This window comes from Scyliorhinus canicula, chromosome 17, assembly GCF_902713615.1.
Source record: "Scyliorhinus canicula chromosome 17, sScyCan1.1, whole genome shotgun sequence".
Classification (NCBI taxonomy): domain Eukaryota; kingdom Metazoa; phylum Chordata; class Chondrichthyes; order Carcharhiniformes; family Scyliorhinidae; genus Scyliorhinus; species Scyliorhinus canicula.
In genome coordinates, this window is record NC_052162.1 from 36,160,066 (window position 1) to 36,183,832 (window position 23,767).

The 23,767-nt window shown below is 46.6% G+C and overlaps 1 protein-coding gene across 5 annotated transcripts in view; it reads right to left on the reverse strand.

Annotated features, from left to right (window-relative positions):
- Window positions 1–478: 478 nt before the first annotated feature.
- The window catches only part of tenm1 (teneurin transmembrane protein 1), a 1,865,819-nt gene continuing 1,842,530 nt past the window's right edge, over window positions 479–23,767 (reverse strand). For all 5 annotated transcript variants that reach the window (XM_038774907.1, XM_038774908.1, XM_038774910.1 and 2 more), the window contains 2 exons: window positions 6,042–6,184; window positions 479–2,260 (listed from right to left, as the gene is read on the reverse strand). In XM_038774907.1, the coding sequence (XP_038630835.1) occupies window positions 1,508–2,260; window positions 6,042–6,184 (896 nt within the window). In that variant the 3' untranslated portion in view covers window positions 479–1,507. The remainder of the gene's footprint in view (window positions 2,261–6,041; window positions 6,185–23,767) is intronic.

A 23,767-nucleotide genomic window follows, 5' to 3' on the forward strand; every position in this document is an offset into this window, starting at 1 on the left:
CCTCTCTACCTAGAAGATTCATCACAAATAATATCAGGTCAATCACGATCTGTGGCCTTTCGAATAAGTGACCCACTTAAAAAAAATTAGATAAGGCTTAAGTACAATTTTGGATAAACCCTGGGCCTCGGGCTTCTTGCATGAACTCTAACTAATTTGTGCTCAACAAAAGAAGCCAAAGTGAATTAATCTCACATTCGGTCTGCTTTGATTGCCTTCTCTGACCATTTACTGCACAACTTTAATACCTTTGGCTGAACCTTTTGGCATGTCTTCCTTCCATATTCCGAATATTCTAATTTATAATGCATCTTCCTGGTATTTGAACCATTCAGTCTGGAGAGTTCAGCCCCAGAACACTGCTAGATGCTGTACCTTTGAGAGCCAATGCAATTGCAGTTTGAAATCAGCAAAAATTTGCAATGGTCTTCATTAATCCACTCATGAATTGGTGAATGAATAAAAGTTAATACCCAGCCCAATTGTGCTACTTTTATTTATAAACTTCCACAAATCCAGAGCTGACTTCCATCATATCTTGTTTGAATGCAGACTGTATACTCAGTACATGAAAACACGTGACAATTAGCAGGTCGCAATGGCCGGCAATAATAATGTCTACCAGTAACTTCACAACATAATTAAAAAGACTTAGCAGCTTGTCTGACTTGTCTTTCTTATACTGCAAGTGTTCGATGACATTTCACCAAGACTATATTTTAAAATTAGTTACACAAAATTTAATAAAGAAGTTACATTTCTGTGTGTAACCTTCGATACGGTTATGCCTGAAAAAGAAACCAAATTGCTTCTTAACCTAGCAATTACACCATCAAATAATTTAAATGAGGCAAGAACTGGTATTAATGGTGAACAATAAAGGTATGCTTTACTGGGGAAATAATGCACATCAGGCATTCACCACACCCATCACTATAAGCAGTTTAAAATAGATGTGCTGTGCTTTACACACCAACCGTACATACTCTCCTTGTTCACAGTATTATAGACCATTCATGATTAAATTTAAAAAAAGAATATCAAAATTAAATAGCTTTAGCTCATATATGTAGCCCAATAATGCCACACACCCTTAGACAATCATTTTGTGACAGAAAATACGTGAGTCTGAACTGTTATGAAGAACACAGTTGGCATTTTTTCTAGTGATACATTAGAGACAAAATACAGTATTTAATGAATGCACTCAACCCCTACTAGTGCATTCTGGAGCTATAATATAGATTTACGTCTGATCTGGACTGGCCACTATTTTCCAATATTACTGATTAAGGACCAGATCTGTGGTCCAACCACTAAAAGGAATGCTAAACAGGGGTATTATTAAAATACCATATTTTATCACATTTGAAGGCAGCTTGAAAATTGACTTGTATCTCCATCACAATATTTACAGGATATCATTCTAGAAAAGAGTACAGCAAATCAACAAATGTCTTAAAAACAGGCAGTCTTTGGTGACTGAAAGGCAGGTGTTTCTTCACCGTTACCTCTTTCCTATTTCACTCTGTCTCATAAACTGGATGTTGTTGGCACTGTCGGAAAGATCCGGATACTGTTCCACAAACAATACAAAAAACCCATCATAGCCTTGTACACTTCCACTGCTGAGCAGCTGCTGCTTTTCTCCCTCAGTCCACGACCTGATACCCTCCTCCCCTTCTTGTACCCTGCGCTGTTCCTTCGCCCAGGCTTGGGCTACAGCTCTCTGCCGGGCCATCTCCAACACATGGGTTTTTTCTTCTTCAATGGTGGCACCATATCGAATGTTGAAGCTTAGAGCTCCATACTGTAGTTGAATGTCTGCAAACCTTCTAGTCCTTCTATTCACCACAGAGGTCATTTGAGAGACAGTCACATTGACACCGTTTTCCAGTACACGACCTCCTCCAGTATTCCCAATTATGGCTAGGTCTTCTTCCAGAGGCCCCGACTTGACGAAGTAATGCGTGTCGCGACCATCAATGGTAAAATGGAGACTTTCCAGATAGTCAGCTCCATTGAGAACAGCAGCTATTCGTCGGCTGTCATCACTGGCTACTCCGATGATGTCAGCAGTTACCTTACCATCTTGAATTGCAAACTTCACTCCTTTACCAAACATGGAAGGAATTGCAGCAAATCTTGGTCGATTGTCTTGGCAATTTTTGCGGTTCCTCGTGTAAGCCTGGGGCAGGCGTTCCAGGGAAATGAAGCTTTTGAGCTGCTTCTGTAGTTCACACTGTACGCCTAAAACAACCTGTAAAGAGAAGAGAAAGATCTCCTGATAATGTGCAAATATCGAGACTATCGGGTAACATGTCCTCCGGCCATTGTGTTAACGCGATTGTAAAGAGAACAGGAAGATCCCTTGCCAGTGTTTCCAGAGGAATTGTAAATGGTCTTTTTTTAGGGTATTTTTTAATGAATTCATTTGAAATAGTGAATATGAGAAATATTCTTTCTATACTTACAATGTCACCGTCACACTGACAAAAAAAAAATCTGCTAATCCCCCTGTCACATCCGATTTGCGAGGTTTGTTATGAAGATGGAAAGTGGGAATGAACAAAAGGCATGGTCAGTGATGGGGGGGAGGCAGGAGAGATTAAATTACAAATGAATGATTGCGTAAGGTCAAGGAAGATGGTAATGGCACAAGTGAAGAAGTAAATGATGGTTCGTGAGGAGATTGAAACGGGTAGAGCAGAATCATCGACAGCTGCCATCCAAAAAGTAAAAGAAAACCCTGAAAAATGTCACAAGACGATAAAAATAAATAAGATGGGGGTGGGGTGGTAGTTGTGAACTCAATGTTGAGTCCGGAAGGCTGTAAAATGCTTAATCAAAACATAGGGAATTCTCCGGCCATTCGCTGGTGGCAGGTATCTCTGGTCCCATTGACAGCGCACCTCCGCCTGTGGCTTTCCCAGTGGCACAGTGGTGGCTTCAATAGGAATTCCCACTGCAGAGAATCCCGCCACCAGCGTATAGCGCACCGTCTCCTGCCACCGAAAAACTTGTGGTTGAAAGGCAAGAGAATCCCGCCCAAGGATTGGCCAAATGTAGAGATGTCAGAGCGGGATCATGGCACGGAATTAAAATGGCAGGCAACTGGAAGCATATGGTCATGTTTATGCTCACGGACTGAAGGGCAATGTCCCAACGTGCAGGTGTTGTTCCCATGTAAAATAGACCACTTCCTGACCAGCAAATAATTGGTCAATAATTGGCAGAAAGGACATTCACCTGAGGAAGGAGCCTGCTCTGAAAGCTAGTGATTCGAAACAAACCTGTTGGACTTTAACCTGGTGTTGTAAGACTTCCTACTGTGCCCACCCCAGTCCAACGCCAGAATCTCCAGATCATAGCAAATAATTGAACAAAGAACAATTGCTGATGCTGATTCGGCTTTTTCTATTTACACCTCCTCAACAGCCTCTTTTATTTATTCAGTTATCCCATTTCCTATAGCCTGGCATTATCAATGTTTTTGTCACATAGGCTGCAATTCTCTGTCTGTTCATTCCGACGGGATTCTCCAGACCCGCTGCAGTGAATGGAGTTTTGGCTGAGTGTCAGATTCTCTGTTCTCGCTGTCAGAGCTGGCGAGGCAAACTCAGGTTGGAGAATCCCGCCCTTAATCTGTTTGGCCTTCTACTCTATTGCAGACCGACTTTACCTTTTATTCTTTACCCTCCCCCATTCCTGGCCTCTGTGCTTGCTTAAACCCAATTCTGACAATTATGTCACCAACATGAAACGTTAACTTCTCGCCCTCTCCAGAGATGCTGCCAGCCATGCTGAGTATTTTCAGCGCTACCTGTTTTTATTTCTGATTTTCAGAAACTACAATATTTTGCTTTATAATGAATCCAAAAATAATTAGTAGAGGTAATCATTCACCAACTAATCTGTGTTAAGAATCCTAGAAATTGTGCCCATACCAGTTCTGCCTCCAGATTGAGCTAGTTACTGAAACACTTTCTTTACATTGTCATGACAACAGATCATAGCCCCGAATTACTTATGGACATATTGAACTTCTAAGTACGTTTTCTTTTTAAAAGGACACACAATCAAAAACTGGCTGAGACTGCAAAGTAACCACTTGCTGGAAAATCCCATAGTGAATTACACTTGACCCACTCGTCTAGAGAGAATTAAATGTCGCATCTTTTCAGACAGAGACACTTCAAAGAAAGAGATACAATGCAATAACTGAACTGTCATCTCCTGTGGCAATAATGGAGGCTGATTACCATCTCAGCAGAAACGATCTTCAGTGAGTTATATCCCAGATTGTGGACATGATGTCAAGTGAAAGAAAGCAGTTCATGGGTGAGAAACATTTGTGTTTTTTCCCCTTCCAGGAATCACTGGGCTGGTTTAGCACAGTGGGCTAAACAGATGGCTTGTTATGCAGAACAAGGCCACCAGCGTGGGTTCAATTCCCGTACCAGCCTCCCCGAACAGGCACCGGAATGTGGCAACTCGGGGCTTTTCACAGTGACTTCATTGAAGCCTACTCGTGACAATAAGTGACTATTATTATTATTATTATACACAGGAAAAGGGATTAAAAATCAACTGCAAGCCTGGGCCAGGATTCTGCTAGCCCCTGTACCGCAATCGCACCCGGCGGGGGCGGAGAATGGGGCGTCAGACCCGCGACGCTTTCGTGCAATTCTCCGGTGACTGGAGAATCACCGCCAGCTGCGCGTGCATGGTCGATGTGGTGCCGGTGGGGGGGCCATTGAAAGAGGCTCCCGCAGTGATTCTCTGCGGTCGACTGGCCGATTGCCCGCCGACGTAGTTCTCGTATGGTTCCACCCGGCGCGCGGCTGCGGTGGCCATCCTGGTGGGGGGTAGGGGGGCTAAGTCTCCAGGGGGGCCTCCACGATGGGCAGGCCCGTGATTCGGGGGCCACCAATCGATGGGCGCATGCGATCTTGGGGAGGGGGGGGGAGAGCTACCCTCTTCTGTGCTGACCCGCTGTAGAGTATTAGCTATTAGGGACTTCCAATCATTCTAGCATGACTTCCAAAAATATAATGGATTTATAATATTTGTTTGACATTTTTAAGAGAATAAAACATTCCCCCTTTCTATGTACAGTGCCAATTTTATGGCATAACAGATCATACTAGAATTCCCTTCTGAGGTAAAGGAGTCTTATTGTTCATCACAAAATGGTATTAACATTACATATGTAATCATATCTGTCCAAAGGGAGGGCATTCTGTGCTGCTTTTTAAAAGAATTGCCTAAAGTTTAAAGTACCCAATTCAATTTAGCCATGGCCAATCCACCTACCCTGAGCATCTTTGAGTTGCGGGGGCGAGACAAACGCAGACACGGGGAGAATGTACAAACTCGACATGGACAGTGACCCAGGGCCGGGATGAAATCCAGGTCCTTGGTGTCCTGAGGCAGCAGTGCTAACCACTGCACCACCTCTGGTGTCCTCTGTGCTGTCCTCTGTGTGGCGTCTTGGCTGGGGAATGATTCAAGGAACTTTAAAGAAAGTAACCACCACAACCATCTTCCTTTGTGCCAGGTATGACTTCAACCAGCAGAGAGTTTTCCCCTGATTCCCATTGACTCCGGTTTAGCTCGGGCTCCTTGATGCCATGCTCGGTCAAAAGCTGTCTTGTTGTCAAGAGCAGTCACACTCACCTCACCTCTGGCATTCAGCGCTTTTGTCCATGTTTGAACCAAGGCTGTAATGAGGTCAGGAGCTGAGTGACCCTGGCGGAACCCAAACTGAGCATCCGTGAGCAGGTTAGTGCTGAGTAAGTGCCGCTTGATAGCACTGTTGATGACTCCTTCCATCACTTTGCTGATGATGGAGAGTAGACTGATGGGGCAGTAATTGACTGGGTTCTATTTTTCCTGTTTCTTGTGTACAGGATACACTGGATGGATGAGGTACTGGATGGTTGATGGTGTCCCTGGAGCATGAGATTTCATAAAAGGAGTGGAGAAAATGGGAAACATAAATTAAATGAAAAGCGGGGAAATGTGCTTGCTCATCATACCTTGCTGGGATCCCAGTTTTCTGTTCTGGATTGAGTTTTCAGTAGTTCATAGGTTGCTTCCATGACATTCATTTTTGGCTTTGGAAATCCAGGCACTACATTATGCAACTGGAACCCAAAAAGGTGCAGCCAACTTCCAATATCTATAAATCCAGAAGAAAATAATAAACAAGTAAGTAACATACTTATATTTAGCACATTTATGTAAATCATTACTTGGATTCATGCATAACAACTATTAAAGCTATTAGTCATGATTAAACATTGATAGTTATTCAGTATAAACTAGACCTTTACCTAAGTTGGCTGGGCAGCTGGTGTGTGATGCAGAACAAGGTGAACAGCATGGGTTTCATTCCCATACCAGCTAAGGCTATTCATGAAGGCCCCGCCTTCTCAACCTTGCCCCTCACCTGAGGTGTGGTGATCCTCAGGTTAAATCACCACCAGTCACCTCTCTCCCTCAAAAGGGAAAGCAGCCTATGGGCTTTTGGGAATATGGTGAACTCAAAAGACCTTTATTGCAATTTCTCTCTGACATACCATAAAGAGTTGACTGCATTGGACAGAGTCAAAGAGGGATGAGCTGTGCATGATGAATGGAGGGAATGAGCTAAATGGGTCAGATGGCCTTTTCTCACTGCATGTATTATTTGTTCTTGAGAAATATTTACCTAGCAACAGAATACATGCCACTCACCTCCTGGGCTATTATAAATCAGTTGGAACGAATGGAGATTTGCTTGGTTTAGATTAAGATACACATAAGAAATAAAAGCCAGGGATCAGTAGAAATGCACAGTGAATGGTACATCAGAAAGGATCTCAAATGAAAATGAACTACAGACAACAGAAACACAAGGCAGGGAAGGAATAATTCTCATAAAGTGTTACTCAGACTGGATTTAATATGATGGATGCAAAACCCAACCATAGTTTATATGTAAACATTTGTATGAACATGAATATCAAAGGCATTTCTCCATCTGACTGCTCACACGTGACATACACCTATTCTTCTGGATTGGGAGCACTTAAAATGACTGACAGCAGCTTACACCCAGAAAACTCTATCAAAAACACAGCACTGGGCCCTCAGTAAGGTATAAACTTCCCTAAGCTTTGTTTTGCTCATTTATCATTCATTTTATTCTGCTCCTCGGTAACTAATAATTGGATATGGTTAGCCTCTAATTCCCTGCCCAAATGGCCACTGCTCAGGTAAGTCACTTAGAAACCAGATGGTGAAGGAAACCAATCTTTTTCTCTCAATACAAGATTTATTTACAGAATGCAACATTATCTGTTGTTCATTTGTTCTTCATTCAATTATTTGCTGCTCGTGAAGTATTTTACATGCGGACAACAAATGCTCCTTGGGTGATCGCTTAATAGGACATTGCCCTTCAGTCCGTGAGCACAAGCTTTACTGTATCTTTCCAGTTGCCTGCCATTTTAATTCTCCTGCCACGCTCCCGCTCTGACCTGTCTACATTTGGCCAAACCTTCAGCGGGATTCTCTGGCCTCCCAGCTGCGAGTTTCTCAGAGGCAGGAGGGGCACGTAATTGGCTGGTGATGGGATTCTCTGCAATGGGAATTCCCGTTGAAGCCACCCCCTCAATGGCCACTCAACATTACTGGCCTACGGGCAGCATGGTGGCCTAGTGGTTAGCACAACCGCCTCACGGCGCTGAGGTACCAGGTTCGATCCCGACTCTGGGTCACTGTCCGTGTGGAGTTTGCACATTCTCCCCGTGTCTGCGTGGGTTTCGCCCCCACAACCCAAAAATGTGCAGAGTAGGTGGATTGGCCACGCTAAATTGCCCCTTAATTGGAAAAAATAATTGGCTAATCTAAATTTAAAAAAAAACATTACTGGCCTACTGTCATTTACCGGCCTCCCCGGCAAGTGGTCACACTGGTGCCGGTTAGTACTCCTTTTGCAAAACGTGAACCTGGCGGAAGGGCTTCCGTGGGGAGCCGAGGGGGGGAGTAGCCATCTTTGCTCTCAGGCAAAGAGAACGGGGCTTGCCATCCTCGTGCTTGCCATCCTCGTGCTTGCCACCTCCGCAGGAGTGGGCTATCATGGGAGGGTGGGTGGGGGGGGATGCTTGGGCGGGGGGGGGGGGGCGCAATCGCTTGTGGCATCACCCTGGATCCCAACCCCATTCCGGGGGCAACACCTGACCCTGCCCGTCTGCCACACCGATCACCCATAACCCCCAGCTACTGCTGCCTCTGGCTGCGTGACTGAAGGCAATCACTAAGAGCACTAATAGGGAATTGGCATTTGAAAGTGAGCACTTGACACATGCCAAGTGGGTTCGTGTGGGTAGACGGGCCATGTAGCATGTGGGAGCTATTGCTTAGTATTCTGATTGCACCTTGATGCCTGGACACTGTGCGGGAGTCAACACCACACACGCAGAAGCCAATATCCAAACACCCAGGGGGTGGGACACAGCTCCCGGGACATGACCATGGCCGGAGGGTGGGTGGGTGCCACGGGGAGGGGGTTTACCTGGAGAGATAGGCAAAGAGTCCGGGGGTCAGCCCACATTGCTGAAAGTGACAGAGGCATCATAATGTTTGTGCAAAAGGTTGATTAATGTGCTGTCCAATACCCCATTCTCGATAGTGCCGCCCCCCCAACCCCGCAGCTCCCAACCACACCCCCTCCCCACCCCCTACCTAACCCTTTCCCCCTATTCCAGTGCTTTCAGTGATGGTAAACATGCCTGGCCCTCCTAGCTGTACCATTACGTCTCGGTGTTTCCCCAGGATGCATATCAGAGGTGGAGGCAGCCAGCTGCTTACCTCGTCCCATGGTCTTCGATACCCCTGGCGGACGTCCTCTGGGGGCTCTGGGCCAGGGCCTCGGCTCACTTGTTGATGGCACATGCACAGCCGTGCCACCCAGTCCCGTGTGCTGACCCCGAGATGCAACCTCATCAGGGGGGTGGAATTCGGGGAGCTCGTGGCCACTGTCGCCGCCCCATGGGGTTGCCACTCAGTGCCCCTTCCTCCCAGTCATTGATCCTAGGGCCCTGGGGTTCACCTTGGGATGGAGGGGCAGCTGTTTGAGCCCCAGCAATTTGGCTGAGCAAGTGCAGCCGAAGAGCTGCTCGACATTGTTAGCGGGGTCTAGCGAGCGTGAATCAGCTGGTGTGCCGGCATTCAGAGCGGCAAGCCCGTGAGGCCTCGTTAAGTGGACCAATAAACATTGGCTAGCGTTACCGGTCTTGCTGGGCTGAGCGCTGGGAAACTCGTGGCAATTTTGCTCGCGACTGCAGTTGGAAATTTTTCCGGAAGATCTCGCCCTATGGTGCCCGGTCTTAATGACCATTTGCATCTTCCCGCTGACGAGGGGCGTGAACCTTGATCTGGACACCAGTGGGAGACTGGAGCTTCGGAAACGAATTGACACTGGGTGCTGATTCCTTTCCTCCCCTGACGCTGGATTTTCCGCTGGGTCGGAAACTCTGCTTCCGGTGGTGAATGGTGCAGAATCCAGTCCATCCTGTTTAGCTTTATTAAGATGACGTAGCTAATGGGAGGAGCCAGGGTTGAAGCAGTCAGGTGTTGAGTTTTGGAGTTTTGGAGTTCAGTTTAGATCTGTCTGTGAGCAGACTAGCATTAAACAGAACAGCAATTTCTGAAGATCAAAAGAGAAGATCAGCTTTCTCTGAGTTTAAAAAAAATGTTTCCTGAAGGTTATTCAGTTGTAATTGGGTGCAATTTAAAAAAAACTAGTTTAAGCCATTGAAAAGCGACAAATAGTTTGCAACGTTACACTTCCAAATGTGACATTTTGAAGTGTCACAGACGCAAGATTTATGAGATACTCATGGATTTTCTGTTGAGCTGCTCAAGAATTCATGAAACCAATGGAGTTCCGAGATAAATTGAACATACAAAACATCAATGCATGAATTTGTAAGAGAAATATATTTATTTAAGTGTTGCTTGCTGGGTGAAAGGTGATAGTGAATGAATAATTTATTTATGTTTGGACATATATTAGCTACAGAATGTAAGTGGCATCAACGTTGTAGATGGCTTGAATGTGAAAGATTGTGTGAATTAATTTGGAGCAAATAAAATAATTTAATTCTTTATTTTTTTGTATAGAAAATGGAAGTTAAAAGCTTTGAATCTAAAAAGATGAAATATTTAAATTGTGATGTTGGTTTTTTTAAGAAGAAAAAGCAACCAGAAAAAATAAATGTCAATTTATTTTGGTATTTATTAAGCAATTAAAATATACAATTAGGAAATTCAAAGGAATATTTATTGAAGCTGATCAGATGAAGTTATTCTCCATAACCTGAAGTAAGTATGAAAATAAATAGCTTATTGAAGAAAAATTAAATGGAAGGTAAAATATTGAAGCATATTTACTTACAGCTCTGGGCTCCCCACTGTTACTGTAGTTTTTAAAAAATAAATTTAGAGTACCCAATTCATTTTTTTTTCCAGTTAAGGTGTAATTTAGCGTGGCCAATCCCCATCCCTGCACATCTTTGGGTTGTGGGGGCGAAATCCACGGAAACTCGGGGAGAATGTGCAAACTCCACATAGTGACCCAGAGCCGGGATCGAACCTGGGACCTCGGCGCCGAGAGGCATCAGGGCTAACCCACTGCGCCTCGGTGCTGCCCACGTTACTGTAGTTTTTATCGGATTTCATTTCATCCTTGGAAATCCGGATTCCTTGTTGTTTTGTCCTCTGTCGGGGAGAGTGGTGGGTTATAAAGGCGGTGGTGTGAAGGAGCAGTGCTTTACTGTGTTCATAGGGACAGTCAGGAACTGTGCAGGAATGGGCCTCAATGCAGAGTGGATCCAGGGTGCTGGGTTTTGCCTCAGAAAGAGGGGGCAAAGTCAATGAGTAAGATCAAAGCCACGGAGATAGTTTGCGAGAGAACAGGCAGCAATAGATTTCCCTTGGTGGGCCTGAGGAGAGATGTGGGATTTCTCTGACTGAGGGTCCGAAGAAAACAGCTGGCAAGAGGGTTTAGACTGGTAATGGGTGCGGCAGGCAGGATATAGAGCTCCTGTCAATGTGGGGTTCCAAGACGAAGGATAAGAAATGAAGGAAAAGGATTCAATTAAAAAGAGATGGCTAGGGAAACAAATATTAGTGAATTTATCTTGGTGAGGGTCACAGAGTGACATAGGGATCTACATTAGACTGTGTGCGGCATTTGAAGAATTAGGCAATTTTCTCTATGAGGCTACATAAATGCAAGTTGTTGTGTAATAGACAGTAAGTGCAGTCACATTTGAAATTTTATGAGCAATACTATATGACACCGCACGTGATAAATTAGAGTGTGCAGTATTTTTTTAAGGACAGATATTAAACCATTTAAAACATGGTGCATTAGTGTTTTGCCAAAGTAGGTATGTGGCCTTTTATCAGACCAAGCTAGAGTCACATACTAACGTCACGGACTCTCGTCACTTGTGGCAAGGCTTAAACAATATAACGGGCGACAAAGCGAAGCCGAGTAAAATCTCCGGCAGCAGCGCACCCCTCCCCAATGAACTCAATGCATTCTATGCTCGGTTCGAGCAGGAAGCCATCAAACCGCTGTCAGCTGCCCCAGCAGCCTCGGATACAACCATACGCACCGGCATAGCTTCCGAAGTCAGATTGGCCTTCTTGAAAGTGAACCCTGGCAAAGCGATGGGCCCTGACGGGGTCACTGGTTGTGCACTCAGAGCCTGCGCGGACCAGCTGGCAGATATGTTCGTGGACATCTTCAACCTGTCCCTACTCCGTTCCGAGGTCCCCATCGGCTTCAAGACCACCATCATACCGGTGCCAAAGAAAACCAGACTATTGTCCGCTGGCCTTGACATCGGTCATAATGAAGTGCTTCGAGAAGTTGGTCATGAGGCACATCAAATCCATACTCCCAGAATGCCTAGATCCACTGCAATTCGCATACTGCCACAACAGTCCACAGCAGACGTCATTTCCTGGGCCCTGCACTCATCCCTGGAGCATCTCGACAACAAGGATTCCAACGTTTGCCTGTCAACCATTTACAAGGCACAAATCAGGAGTGTAATGGAATACTCTCCACTTGCCTGGATGAGTGCAGCTTCAGCAACACTCAAGAAGCTCAAGATAGCAGCCGTGTGTACCGTCTACGAGATGCACTGCAGTAACTCACTAAGGTTCCTTCCACAGCACCTTCCAAACCCAAACCTTACTACCATCTGGAAGGACAAGAGCAGCAGATACCAGGGAGGCCCACAACGGGAGGTTCCCCTCCAAGTCACTCACCACCCTGACTTGGAAATATATCGCCGTTCCTTCACTGTTGCTTGGGCAACATCCTGGAACTCTCTCCCCAACAGTACAATGGTGTACCTACACCTGAAGGACTGCAGATGTTCAAGAAGGCAACTCACCACCATCCTCTGAAGGGCAACTAGGTATGGGCAACAAATGTTGGCCTAACCAGCGATGCCCACAACCCACAAATGAATAAAACTTTTTTTAAAATTCCTATTCATTGACTACAGCTCCGCCTTCAACACCATAATCCCAGCCAAGCTCATATCAAAGCTCCAAAACCTAGGACTTGTCTCCTCCCTCTGCAACTGGATCCTCAACCTTCTGACCCATAGACCACAATCAGCAAGGATAAACAACAACAACTCCTCCACGATAGTCCTCAATACCGGGGCCCCGCAAAGCTGCGTAATTAGCCCCTTACTATACTCCCTATAGACACATGTGTGGAAAAATTTGGCTCCAACTCCGTCTACACGTTTGCTGACGACACGACCGCAGTGGGTCAGATCTCGAACATCGATGACACAGTATACATGAGGGAGATAGAGAACCTAGTGGAGTGGTGTAATGGCAACAACCTCTCTCTCAATGTCAGCAAAACTAAAGAGCTGGTCATTGACATCAGGAAGGAAAGTATTGTACACACCCCTGTCTGCATTAATGAAGCCGAGGTGGAGATGGTTGACAGCTTCCAATTCCTAGGTGGGCACATCATCAACAATCTGTCCTGGTCCACCCACGTCCACGCTACGACCAAGAGAGCACAACAGAACCTATACTTTCTCAGGAACCTGAGGAAATTCAGCATGTCCACATTGACTCTTACCAACTTTTACAGATGCACCATAGAAAGCATCCTACCTGGCTGCATCACAGCCTGGTATGGCAAATGCTCGGCCCAAGACCACAAGAAACTACAGAGAGTCATGAACACCGCCCAGTCCATCACACAAACCCGCCTCCCACCATTGACTCTGTCTACATCTCCCGCTGCCTTGGGAAAGCAGGCAGCATAATCAAAGACCCCTCCCACCTGGGTTAATCACTCTTCCAACTTCTTCCATCGGGCAGAAGATACAAAAGTCTGAGAACACATACTAACGGATTCAAAACAGCTTCTTCCCCGCTGTTACCAGACGTCTGAATGACCATCTTATGGACTGAACTGATCTCCCCACGCATCTTCTCTATTGAATAGAACTACACTCCTGTATGCTTCGTCTGGCGCCTGTGTCCTTGGTACACGTGAAAATAAACAAATCCAATCCAATCCTAGGGGCTGTGAAGCCTCATTGTTAAGTAAACTCTGGGGTCATAAAAATATGATGTGAAAAAGCTATTGACATCCTTACTTCATGATTTAGTGGTCCTCAGAGTTTATTTTCTTTTGTTTCTTTATACAATTTTTGAGATGGACACAGGAATTAGAGTAGGACAGTGTGATAGAATATGTATGCTGTAGGCACTGTTTTTATAATATTATAGCTTCATATGTAGATATTAGGCTGAATGTGCTCATTGTTTAAACAGGGAGGATTTACACTACAGACAATGGGCTGGATTCTCTGCACCCTCGCGTCGAAAATCGCGGCCGGCGGGAGGGGGGGGGGGGGGGGGCGGGAGAATCCATGTTCCCACTGATTCTGCGGGCCCCGAAAAGCGGTGTACTCGGGGAGTACGCCGCGCCGCCTGGGACCTACCGGGGCCCATTGCCAGAGGCCCACTCAACCATTCTCCACCCCCGACCGGCCAAAGTCCTGACGACGTGGAACTAATGTGCTCCAGCCGGTCGGCATAATCACATGGCGGCTGCTGACTCAGTCCGCGGCCACCCTGGTAGGGGACGGGCGGATCGGAGGCCAGGGGAGGCCTTATGGGTGGCCGGGGAATGCTGGTGCGGCGGTTGAGGGTTGGGCGCACAGCCGATCGGAGGGTCTCTTTTGTGGGTCTAGCTCCGTGGTTGGAGTCCGCCATGGAGCGGCCGCTGCCGTGCGCATGCGGGGCCTCTTACCCAGAAGTGTGGGGGCCGTATCTGCAGCAAAAGCTGCGAGATCTACTCCAAGTCCCTGCTAGCCCCCTGCAGGGCTGGGTATTCGCGTCCCTTTGATGCCAGTTTTGAAGGCATAAATCTCTACCGTTTTGACGCCGGTGTGGGACATAGTCCCAATAATGGAGAATCCAGCCCAATGCCTGCGGCAAACTTTGATCGAAGGGAGACTGTGCATTATATTTAAAAGTTTGTGGTGTATGTTTATCGTACAAGCAAAGGCTGGTGGGCAGACCACAAAGATGAAATAAGAGTTCTGATGAAAGATCAAGGGCTGGATTCTCCGTCGGCGGGATCCAACGTTTCACCAGCAGTGCACTCACGCCCAGGTATTTCCTGACGGCGTAGGGGTGCCCACAATAGAAAACCCCATTGGCTGGCTGCTGGGATGGAGAATCTCGCTGTCAGCGGAGGCGCTCCGCACCAGAAAATGGGTGGGGTGGGCCAGAGAATCCAGCCCATTGATCTGAACCATTGAGCTGAATTATCTCACAAGGTGGAAAGTCCTACCACTGGGATTGAAAGCAGGAACTGACCCCACTTTGGGGTAGAATTTAAATGGTGGCTACCAATTAACTACCAAATCTATTATCCGAGTGATTACAGCAGCACAGCTCCCAGTGACAGGTCCAGCAGCTTGGCAGTCTGAGTAGAGCCACTCCGAGTGGTGGCTTAGTGCTGTGGCATCCTTGAAGAGAAGAGCAAGCTAGGGCCAGACTGGCAGGCCTCTGGGTGATCTGAGGAGGGGTAAGAGTGACGGTGATGTTCTCACTCAATCAACAGTGCCTTAGCTGCAGGGGCAGCCATTGCCTCTCCGGGGCTCCTCCATGGACCATAGAGTGGCCAATAAAGAGCGATCCTACCCCCACCAACCCAGGAATCTGCTGGGTGGCTGCCATAATCTTCCTGGCTGTCCCATCATGTGGTGATCGGCTGTCCTGGTGTGGGCAAAACGTCAATATGGGCAGTGGCCTTCGCACCTGTCTACATTGCTGAGTTTCCTGCCTGTTTTATCCTGTGATGGCGGGAAGGCACAGGCTCCCTTCCTGCCTCTTAATCTGTTGCCATGCTGTCAAAAGATGCTGCCTGATCTGCTGTATATTTCCAGATTTTCTTGTTTTTATAATGTGAATTGAGTTTGACACTCAAAATTTATACTGTAGATATGAACACTTGATGCATTCATCTAAAACCTCTACCTCTGTTATTTTAAAGGAAATGCAATCCTGGTTATTCATAGAATCCCTGCAGTGTAGAAGGAAGCCATTCAGGCTATCGAGTCTGCACCGACATTCTGAAAGAGCACCCCACCGCAGCCCCACTCCCCCCGCCCCGTAACCCCACCAAACATTAGTACACCGAGGGGCAATTTAGCATGGCCAATCCACCTAACCTGGGAGGAAACTGGAGCACCTGGAGGAAACCCACACAGACACAGGGAACAGTGCAAACTCCACATCGACAGCCACCCAAGGTTGGAATTGAACCCGGCTTCCTGGCGCTGTGAGGCAGCAGTGCTAACCACCACGCCTCTGTGCTGCCCAGGTTAATGCCTCCATCAAAGTGACAAAGTAGGAATTGCAGATTGCATAACTTCAGGACCCATGCTTTAAAGTGCCTTTATTAAAAAACTTTTACAAATTTCTCACATCACCTGGTTGTGATGTCACTGTGACATGTGATGAGGACAAATACATTTGTGCAGCACAAGATCCTGTGACAATGCCTGAAAATTCTACACACAGCACAGGCAACATATGTTTTTGCACATACGTCTCGGAGGCAGTGGCTGTGCTAATTTTGGAGTGATGACAAATTGATCACTATAATGTGTCACCTGCACTGAACATATTGCATGATGTTTTCCCCTCTTCTCAATTCCAACCAAAACCAAGGTTGGGCCCTCATCTTCTTTTGAACACCATTTCTCTTTGAGAAGCATTCACTATGCAGATCATTTAAGGACAATTTTATTTCTGTATTTGGAATATAGAACCATCTGTTAGTTATGCAAAGCGCCTTCTCAATCAGGGTCTTTCAATTATGCTGTGAATCATGACAGCAAAGCTCATGTGATCATGCAGTCACCAGATTATATTGTGTTGTTCAAAACATCCATTGACAAATGTCCTGCCTCTTGGCCTTCCATTGCTCTGAGGCTTAGGTTAATGATTTGTGATAAGGCTGGCAAGCGGGATTCTCCGCCCCCCCTCCCGCCGGGTCGGAGAATCGCCGGGGGCCGGCGTGAATCCCCCTCCCCCACCCACCACCGCCGATTCTCTGGCCCACGATGGGCCGAAGTCCTGCGGGTTTTATCTTGGTCCCGCCGGCGTAAATTGCACCACGTCCCTTACCGGCGGGACGTAGCGGCGCAGGTAGGCTCCGGGGTCCTGGCGGGGGGGGGGGGGCGATCTGGCCCACGGTGGAGCCCCCACGGTGGCCTGGCCTGCGATCGGGGCCCAGCGATCCATGGGCGGGCCTGTGCCGTGGGGGCACTCTTTCCCCTCTGCGTCGGTCATCAGCCTCCGCCATGGCTGACGCGTAGGAGACCACCCCCCCCCCCCCGCTTATGCGTGGGGATGACGTCAGTAGCCGCTGACGCTCCCGCGCATGCGCGGACTTCCGCCAGCCGGCGGAGTCCCTTCGGCCCCGGCTGCCGTGGGTCCAAAGGCCTTCCACATCAGCCGGTGGGGCGCCAACCACTCCGGGGCGGGCCTAGCCCCTAAAGGTGCGGAGGGGCGGTCCGACGCCGGAGTGGTTCACGCCACTCCGTCCCACAGGGACCCCCCGCCCCGCCGGGTAGGGGAGAATCCCACCCCAGGTATATTCAATAACGTAGTCACCTCTCCCCTTTCATAATTCCCAAAAAGCTTCAGTTCTGGATTTAATGTTGCTGTTATTTAACACAATGTGCATACCATTATTGCTGCTAACCATTTTTTCTATTCGGTCCCTATTTCCCATGATTTTGCTGGCATTTTGCATCTAAATATTATCTCCAACTACCACACAACATTTTCCAATTTAAACAACCTACAGCAGAACTAGAAGTGGCAGCAATAAATGCACCGTGTCCAAAAGGTTGAAATTCTATACAAATGTATGTCGTGCAAGGAGATTTCTGCAAGGCACCTTTCTGGGATTACCTTCATTTTGTACATCTAGAGCAAATTATCATTTACACTCCCTGCAAAGAAATGATGAATAGTTCACCGCTAAAATAGCACTTTTTTGTGACCAAGATTAGCAATGGTACTTGCCACTGTCTGAGTGTAGCCGAAGCCTTTCTAATTTCACACTGATTGAATTCAGTGCATCAAACTATGACACTGAATGAAATTACTTCATTATATGTCTGTACAGCCTTTTCAGTACAATTATCTGTCAGTCCATCCTGTAGTTTTCAACAACCTTCACAGCTTTTAAAAATGAAATATTCACATATCTGACACATCTGAAATAAGAATGCCGTTCGGCTATTAAAGCTATCAGTCACCCAGGAACGTTGAAAATATCCTATAACTCAAAGCTATCAATAACATATTTAACTTTCTGTCTACATTAACAGTTAATGAAAAAATATATTTACTCTAAAGCATCATAATTACTGGATCGACTCAATGACTTAGACATTTGATAATACAAACCCTGTTTTGGGGTGCTTAAATAGCTCCCCAAGCCTCCGACCTTGGATGTTCTGAGGCATGCTGCAAGCCATTTTGTTAAAAGTCAAAAATTCACAGTGCAGTGCCCTTTCCCAGTTATGACTATCAGGACTTTTACCACCAACTCTGTTCCCTTGCCATCAACCCTACTCCTCTCCATGACCACTCTCTGTAGCTGAACCAATACCATTAGTTCTTATCTGACCAAGATGAATTTCCAACCATAAATCTGATCCATCACCAAAACTGCCACATCCACCTCCAAAATTATCGCTCATCTCCAACCTGCCTCAACTTATCTGCTGCTGAAACGCTCACCCATTCCTTTCTTATCTCTATATCTGACTATTCCAGTGCACTCCTGGCTGGATTCCCATTTAATATGCAACTTGAAGCCATCCAAAACTCTGCCGCCCATATCCTATCACACACCAAACCCTGCTTACCCATCACCCCTGAGCTCTTTCAAAAGCCTTGCCTGCCCCTGTCTCTGCAATCTCATTCAACCCTACGACTATCCAAAAAATGTCTGGCCTCCTCCAATACTGTTTTTTTTGAGTATCTGTGATTTCAATCGCACTGTTGCTTTCAGCTGCCAAGGCTTTAAGTTCTGGAATTCCTTTCCAAAACCTCACAAGGTCGCCCCAACAGTTAATTTCTTCACCTCTGACTCCTTCGAGGGATCTTCACAAGATATTTGTAGAATTTCACAATCTGCAGTTCACAAGTGCATTTTCCAGATGACTGTTGTCATGTTTTCCAGAGCCAGCAATTATGTGCATTTTATTACTTATGAGGCCAGTTTGAACGAAAAGGTAAGGTACAGAAAGTGTTAGATTGTACATGTGGCAAACAAGATACCTTCAGATCAACCAGAAAAATTAATTGAACAAAACGGGTTTTACTCCATCAATGTTCAGCAACCATAGAAACTTCATCATGTAAGATGCCTTTGGAGCTGCTATGAAGCATTCTTTATATGCCAGCTAAGTCATCCACAGGTATTCGCACCTCCAGGTGCAGTCAGCACATGGTCGCTTGGGTACAAGGATGTGGCTGATGAATCTGTGAGGAGCCCTAGCACTGACACCCAGAAAAAGGAAAACAAAAGCCACAAAGCACAAAAGTTGTTACTGAGAAAGCCATTGAGATGCTGAAGGTGTGATTCAGGATCCACCAACAAGGGTTTCAAGATAATAGTGTCTTGCACATAGCAGAGAGGTCTGGAGCTGCAGAGGAGGGAAGTGATGATCACCCTGCCCCTTGAAGGAGGAGAAGTTGGAGGAAGTGCTAGAAGAGGAAGTGGAGCTATCAGAGGAGCAGAAGCTAAAGGAACCCAATGTGATGAGGCCACCCTCTTCTTTAATTGCCAGGGATGCCCAGGATGGACTGATTTGAGCACACCTCAGTTGATCCGAACAGTCTAGCCGTGTGACAAACCAATCCTGATCTGACTGTGCACCCTTTGCTCCTCCCCACCCCAGCGCAGAGCAATCCCACAATCAACAATCCATTCCTCCCACAGAGACTCATAGCTCATCTTCACAAGGCAGTGGGCTGCTCGATTGGGGTCAGGCACCATGGCGGGAGGGGGGGGGGGGGGGATGGATATCCCAATGGAGGTCTTAATTCAAGTTTACACTTGATAATAGAAATGTGACAAATTAACTAATTTAAACACTTGGGTAAATGCTCTTGCGAAACTACAAATCCTTTTGCTTCTCGTCCCTATTACTTCTATGTGATGCTAACTCTGGGTCTTCTGCAAAGTTCTAGACAGGCTGCTTGTTGTTTTCCTGTTCTGACTGCTGAGATGCTCCTGATCAACATTCTCTGGATTTCAGTGCCCATGAAGCTCCTGTCAAAGACTGTCCCAACTTTGACTGTGCTGTCGCAGGCCCAGCCACTAGGAAGGAGATACATTTAAGGTTATGAATGAGTGTGACTGAGGAGTACATGTGGGGGGGGGGGGGGGGGGGGGGGGGGGGGACGGACGAGGTTGGGGGCGGGTAGAAGTGTAGCAGGACAAACAGACAAGGCATAAGGAGTGGAAGCATTTTGAATACCCACTTCCACGTGCCCTTTCATGTCCCATCCATACTTCCCTGTTATCCAAGAATTGGAGAGCACTTTGCTGATCTTCAATGAGGTACTGAATGGCCAAGCTGCGGCTTGTTTAACTTGGCAGTCTGGTTCTACAGGCCATTGGTAAGGGCCAGCATGTATTTGGATGCCTGCCATGTCCTACTCTTTCTAAGAGTGCGGACATCAGTATGAAGGTATGCAGCTCCTTTAAATGTATGACTCTGGAAAGGCTGACAGAACCTCACATCTACTACTGGGAGATGAGGTATGAATTAGAACTGATAAAATGTGATGGTTCTAAGTTATCATTGTGGATATGATCATATTTCAGCAGGTAGTGACATCAAATTTAGGTGAGTAATTGAGTGCCAAATGTCATGTGTTTGTGTTAATATTTAGCTGGGAGATCCATATTTGTCCATTGTCAAGGGGCAGGCTTGCAGAGACCCAGTTTGTCTCCAGCACCATCTCCTCATCTGCTGCTACCTGGTGACAATGTGAGAAGGGACATCTATGGTTCTTTGCCTCTCCCAGGTTTCTGTGCTCTCTTCTCCTGCAACAGGAGAAAGAAGAGACTTACCAGTGGGGTGTGTGGAATGTTTGGAGAGGATGAAAGGGTAGCATTGTGGAGGGACACTAGGGGATGAATGTGATCTTGTCATAAGATGAGGGTGAGTGTCAGTGGTCGGATCAGGATAGTGAGGAGGTGCTTCGAGAAGGTTCACCTGAGGAGTAATGTTCAGGAAAAGGCTTGGTTTTGTTCTTGAATGTGAATTGCTGCTTGCCTTTCCTGCCTCTTGCCTTTCCTGCCTCTTGCGGCAATGTATCCAGGGGAAAGGCGCCACACTCTGCTACTGACCGTCACTTCCAGCCATGCCCGCTATTACGGCCGAAAAATTACAGCCCGCGCCGTTCATGGGGAACAGAACCTCCTGGTGAACATTTACAGGCAATGCTGGATGAGCAGAAATTTCCTCCAATTAAATGTTGGGAAGGTGAAAGCCGCTGGCTGTAATTTTTCGGCCGTTTTCTGGGGGTGGGATTCTCTGGTCCCGCCGGCAGCACATCCCGCCGGTGGATTTCCCAATGGCATGGGGTGACTTCAATGGGCATTCCCATTGACAGCACCAGGAGCAGAGAATCTTGCTGCCAACGAAAGACACCCCCCCTCCAGCTACCAAGATACATGCAGCTGGGAGGCCAGAGAATCCCACCCATTGTCTTTGGCCCCCTCTGCCATCTCCATTCCCTCGTTATCAACTTAATTCTCTTCCTGGCAACTGTTTAAGGTTGAAACAGAATGTTTGCAATCATGCTGTCACATTTGACCGTGGGAGGAATTTCCAAACTCATACTTGCATCAAGGCCGAAGTCAGCGAATTTCCACCTCTGTTACATTGCCCAATCCCATCCCTGCCTCAGCTCATAAGACCATGAGACATAGGAGCAGAATTAGGCCACTTGCCCCATCGAGTCTGCTCCGCCATTCAATCGTGGCTGATATTTTCTCACCCCCATTCTCCTGCCTTCTCCCCATAACCCCTGATCCCCTTATTAATCAAGAACCTGTCTATCTCTGTCTTAAAGACACTCAGTGAATTGGCCTCCACAGACTTCTGCGGCAAAGTGTTCCACAGATTCACCACCCTCTGGCTGAAGAAATTCCTCCTCACCTCTGTTTTAAAGGATCGTCTCTTTAGTCTGAGATGGTGTCCTCTGGTTCTAGTTTTTCCTACAAGTGGAAACATTCTCTCCACGTCCACTTTATCCAGGCCTCGCAGTATCTTGTAAGTTTCAATAAGAGCCTCTCTCATCCTTCAAAACTCCAACGAGTACAGACCCAGGCTCCTCAACCATTCCTCATACGACAAGTTCTTCATTCCAGGGATCATTCTTGTGAACGTCCTCTGGACCCTTTCCAAGGCCAGCACATCCTTCCTTAGATATGGGGCCCAAAACTGCTCACAATACTCCAAGTGGGGTCTGACCAGAGCCTTATACAGCCTCAGAAGTACATTCTTGGTCTTGTATTCTAGCTCATCTACTGCTGAAACCCTCACCCATGGCACCGTGACCTCTAGACTTAAACCATTCAATGCATTGTTTGCCAACCTCCCACATTCTACTTTCCGTCAAAACGTGGTCACCCACACTCTGCTGTCTGCATCCTAACTTGCATCACGTCCCTCATTCCTGTGCTCACTAACCTATATTGGCTCATGCTTAAGCAGCACCTCAGTGCTAAATTTTCATTCATGCTTTGGAATCCCTAAATGGAGCCAACCCGCTCCTCTGTATTCTTCTCCAGCCTCACAGCCAACATTTCCATTCACGCACTAAGTGAATTTTCTTATGTGCATCCGTATGAAGGTAATGTGAAGATGTGCGCTTACAGTTGAAACAAAAAAACTCATATATAATATATATGTTTTAAAAGTTACATAGGTATGGAAAAAGAAGAAGGGATACAACCCCCAGCCATTTGCACAGTAACACGCTCGTGACCAAATTACCCTGGCTTACGGGATTCAATTTGAAATTTACCATGCTGGCATTTCAACTCACAATCGCGAGGTTTTAAGCTCAGCACCATAACCACTGCACTGTCATATGTGAGAAAGTAAGAAGTCTTACAACACCAGGTTAAAGTCCAACAGGTTTGTTTCAAACACGAGCTTTCGGAGCACGGCTCCTTCTTCAGGTGCTCCTTCTTCACCTGAAGAAGGAGCCGTGCTCCGAAAGCTCGTGTTTGAAACAAACCTGTTGGACTTTAACCTGGTGTTGTAAGACTTCTTACTGTGCTCACCCCAGTCCAACGCCGGCATCTCCACATCATGATATGTGAGAAAGGCATTTGTTCATTTTTATATTGTAGCTTGTATTTCAGTTATTTGACAGAAGAAAGGTTGAATTAGTAGCGATGGTGGGATCCTTTGTTTCACTTGGCAAGCTCAAAATAGAAAGAGCCAAGGAGGTTGGCCTGTTGAATTGATAAAAAATGTGTAAAAGACAACTTCTACTTTTCGGCTTACCGAGTGCTTTCTTTATTGAAAACTACTGTGAATAGTGTGGGAAATAGGGCTCGGGAGATTAATCATGTCAGGCTTAGCTTTCGTCCATTTATTTCCTGTTGTATGAGGGGGGGCGGTCTGCCAGTTTTTGGCTCCTGGGCAAGTGTGACAGAAAACTTCATTTAACCATCAGGATGTGCGTGGCTGCAATAATTAAGTGCACGGCATTTGATGGATTGTTAGGCTGCGGCATGTGTCTTGTGGGGATGTTTGACTGATGTGTTATTTTAGTATTCTCGAGAATATAATAAATTATGAATAAAGACGACTTTGAGCACCAGCTAAATTCATTTTGATCCTCCCAGAATAAGTTTGAGAATTTATTGCAATGTTTGCTGAAAGCATTTTTTTTAAAGAAAGACTTTGCCATTACGTTATTCATAAACAGTTTGGGTGGGATTTTCTGTGCCCCCCCCCCCCCCCCCCCCCCCCCCCCCACCTCCCTGTGGCATGTTTTCCCACGGCGGAGGCAGCTCGCCATTGGCTGCCAGTGGGAACTTCCATTCCCGCCGATGTCCGGGGCGTTCCACGTGGTTCACTGTCCCGCC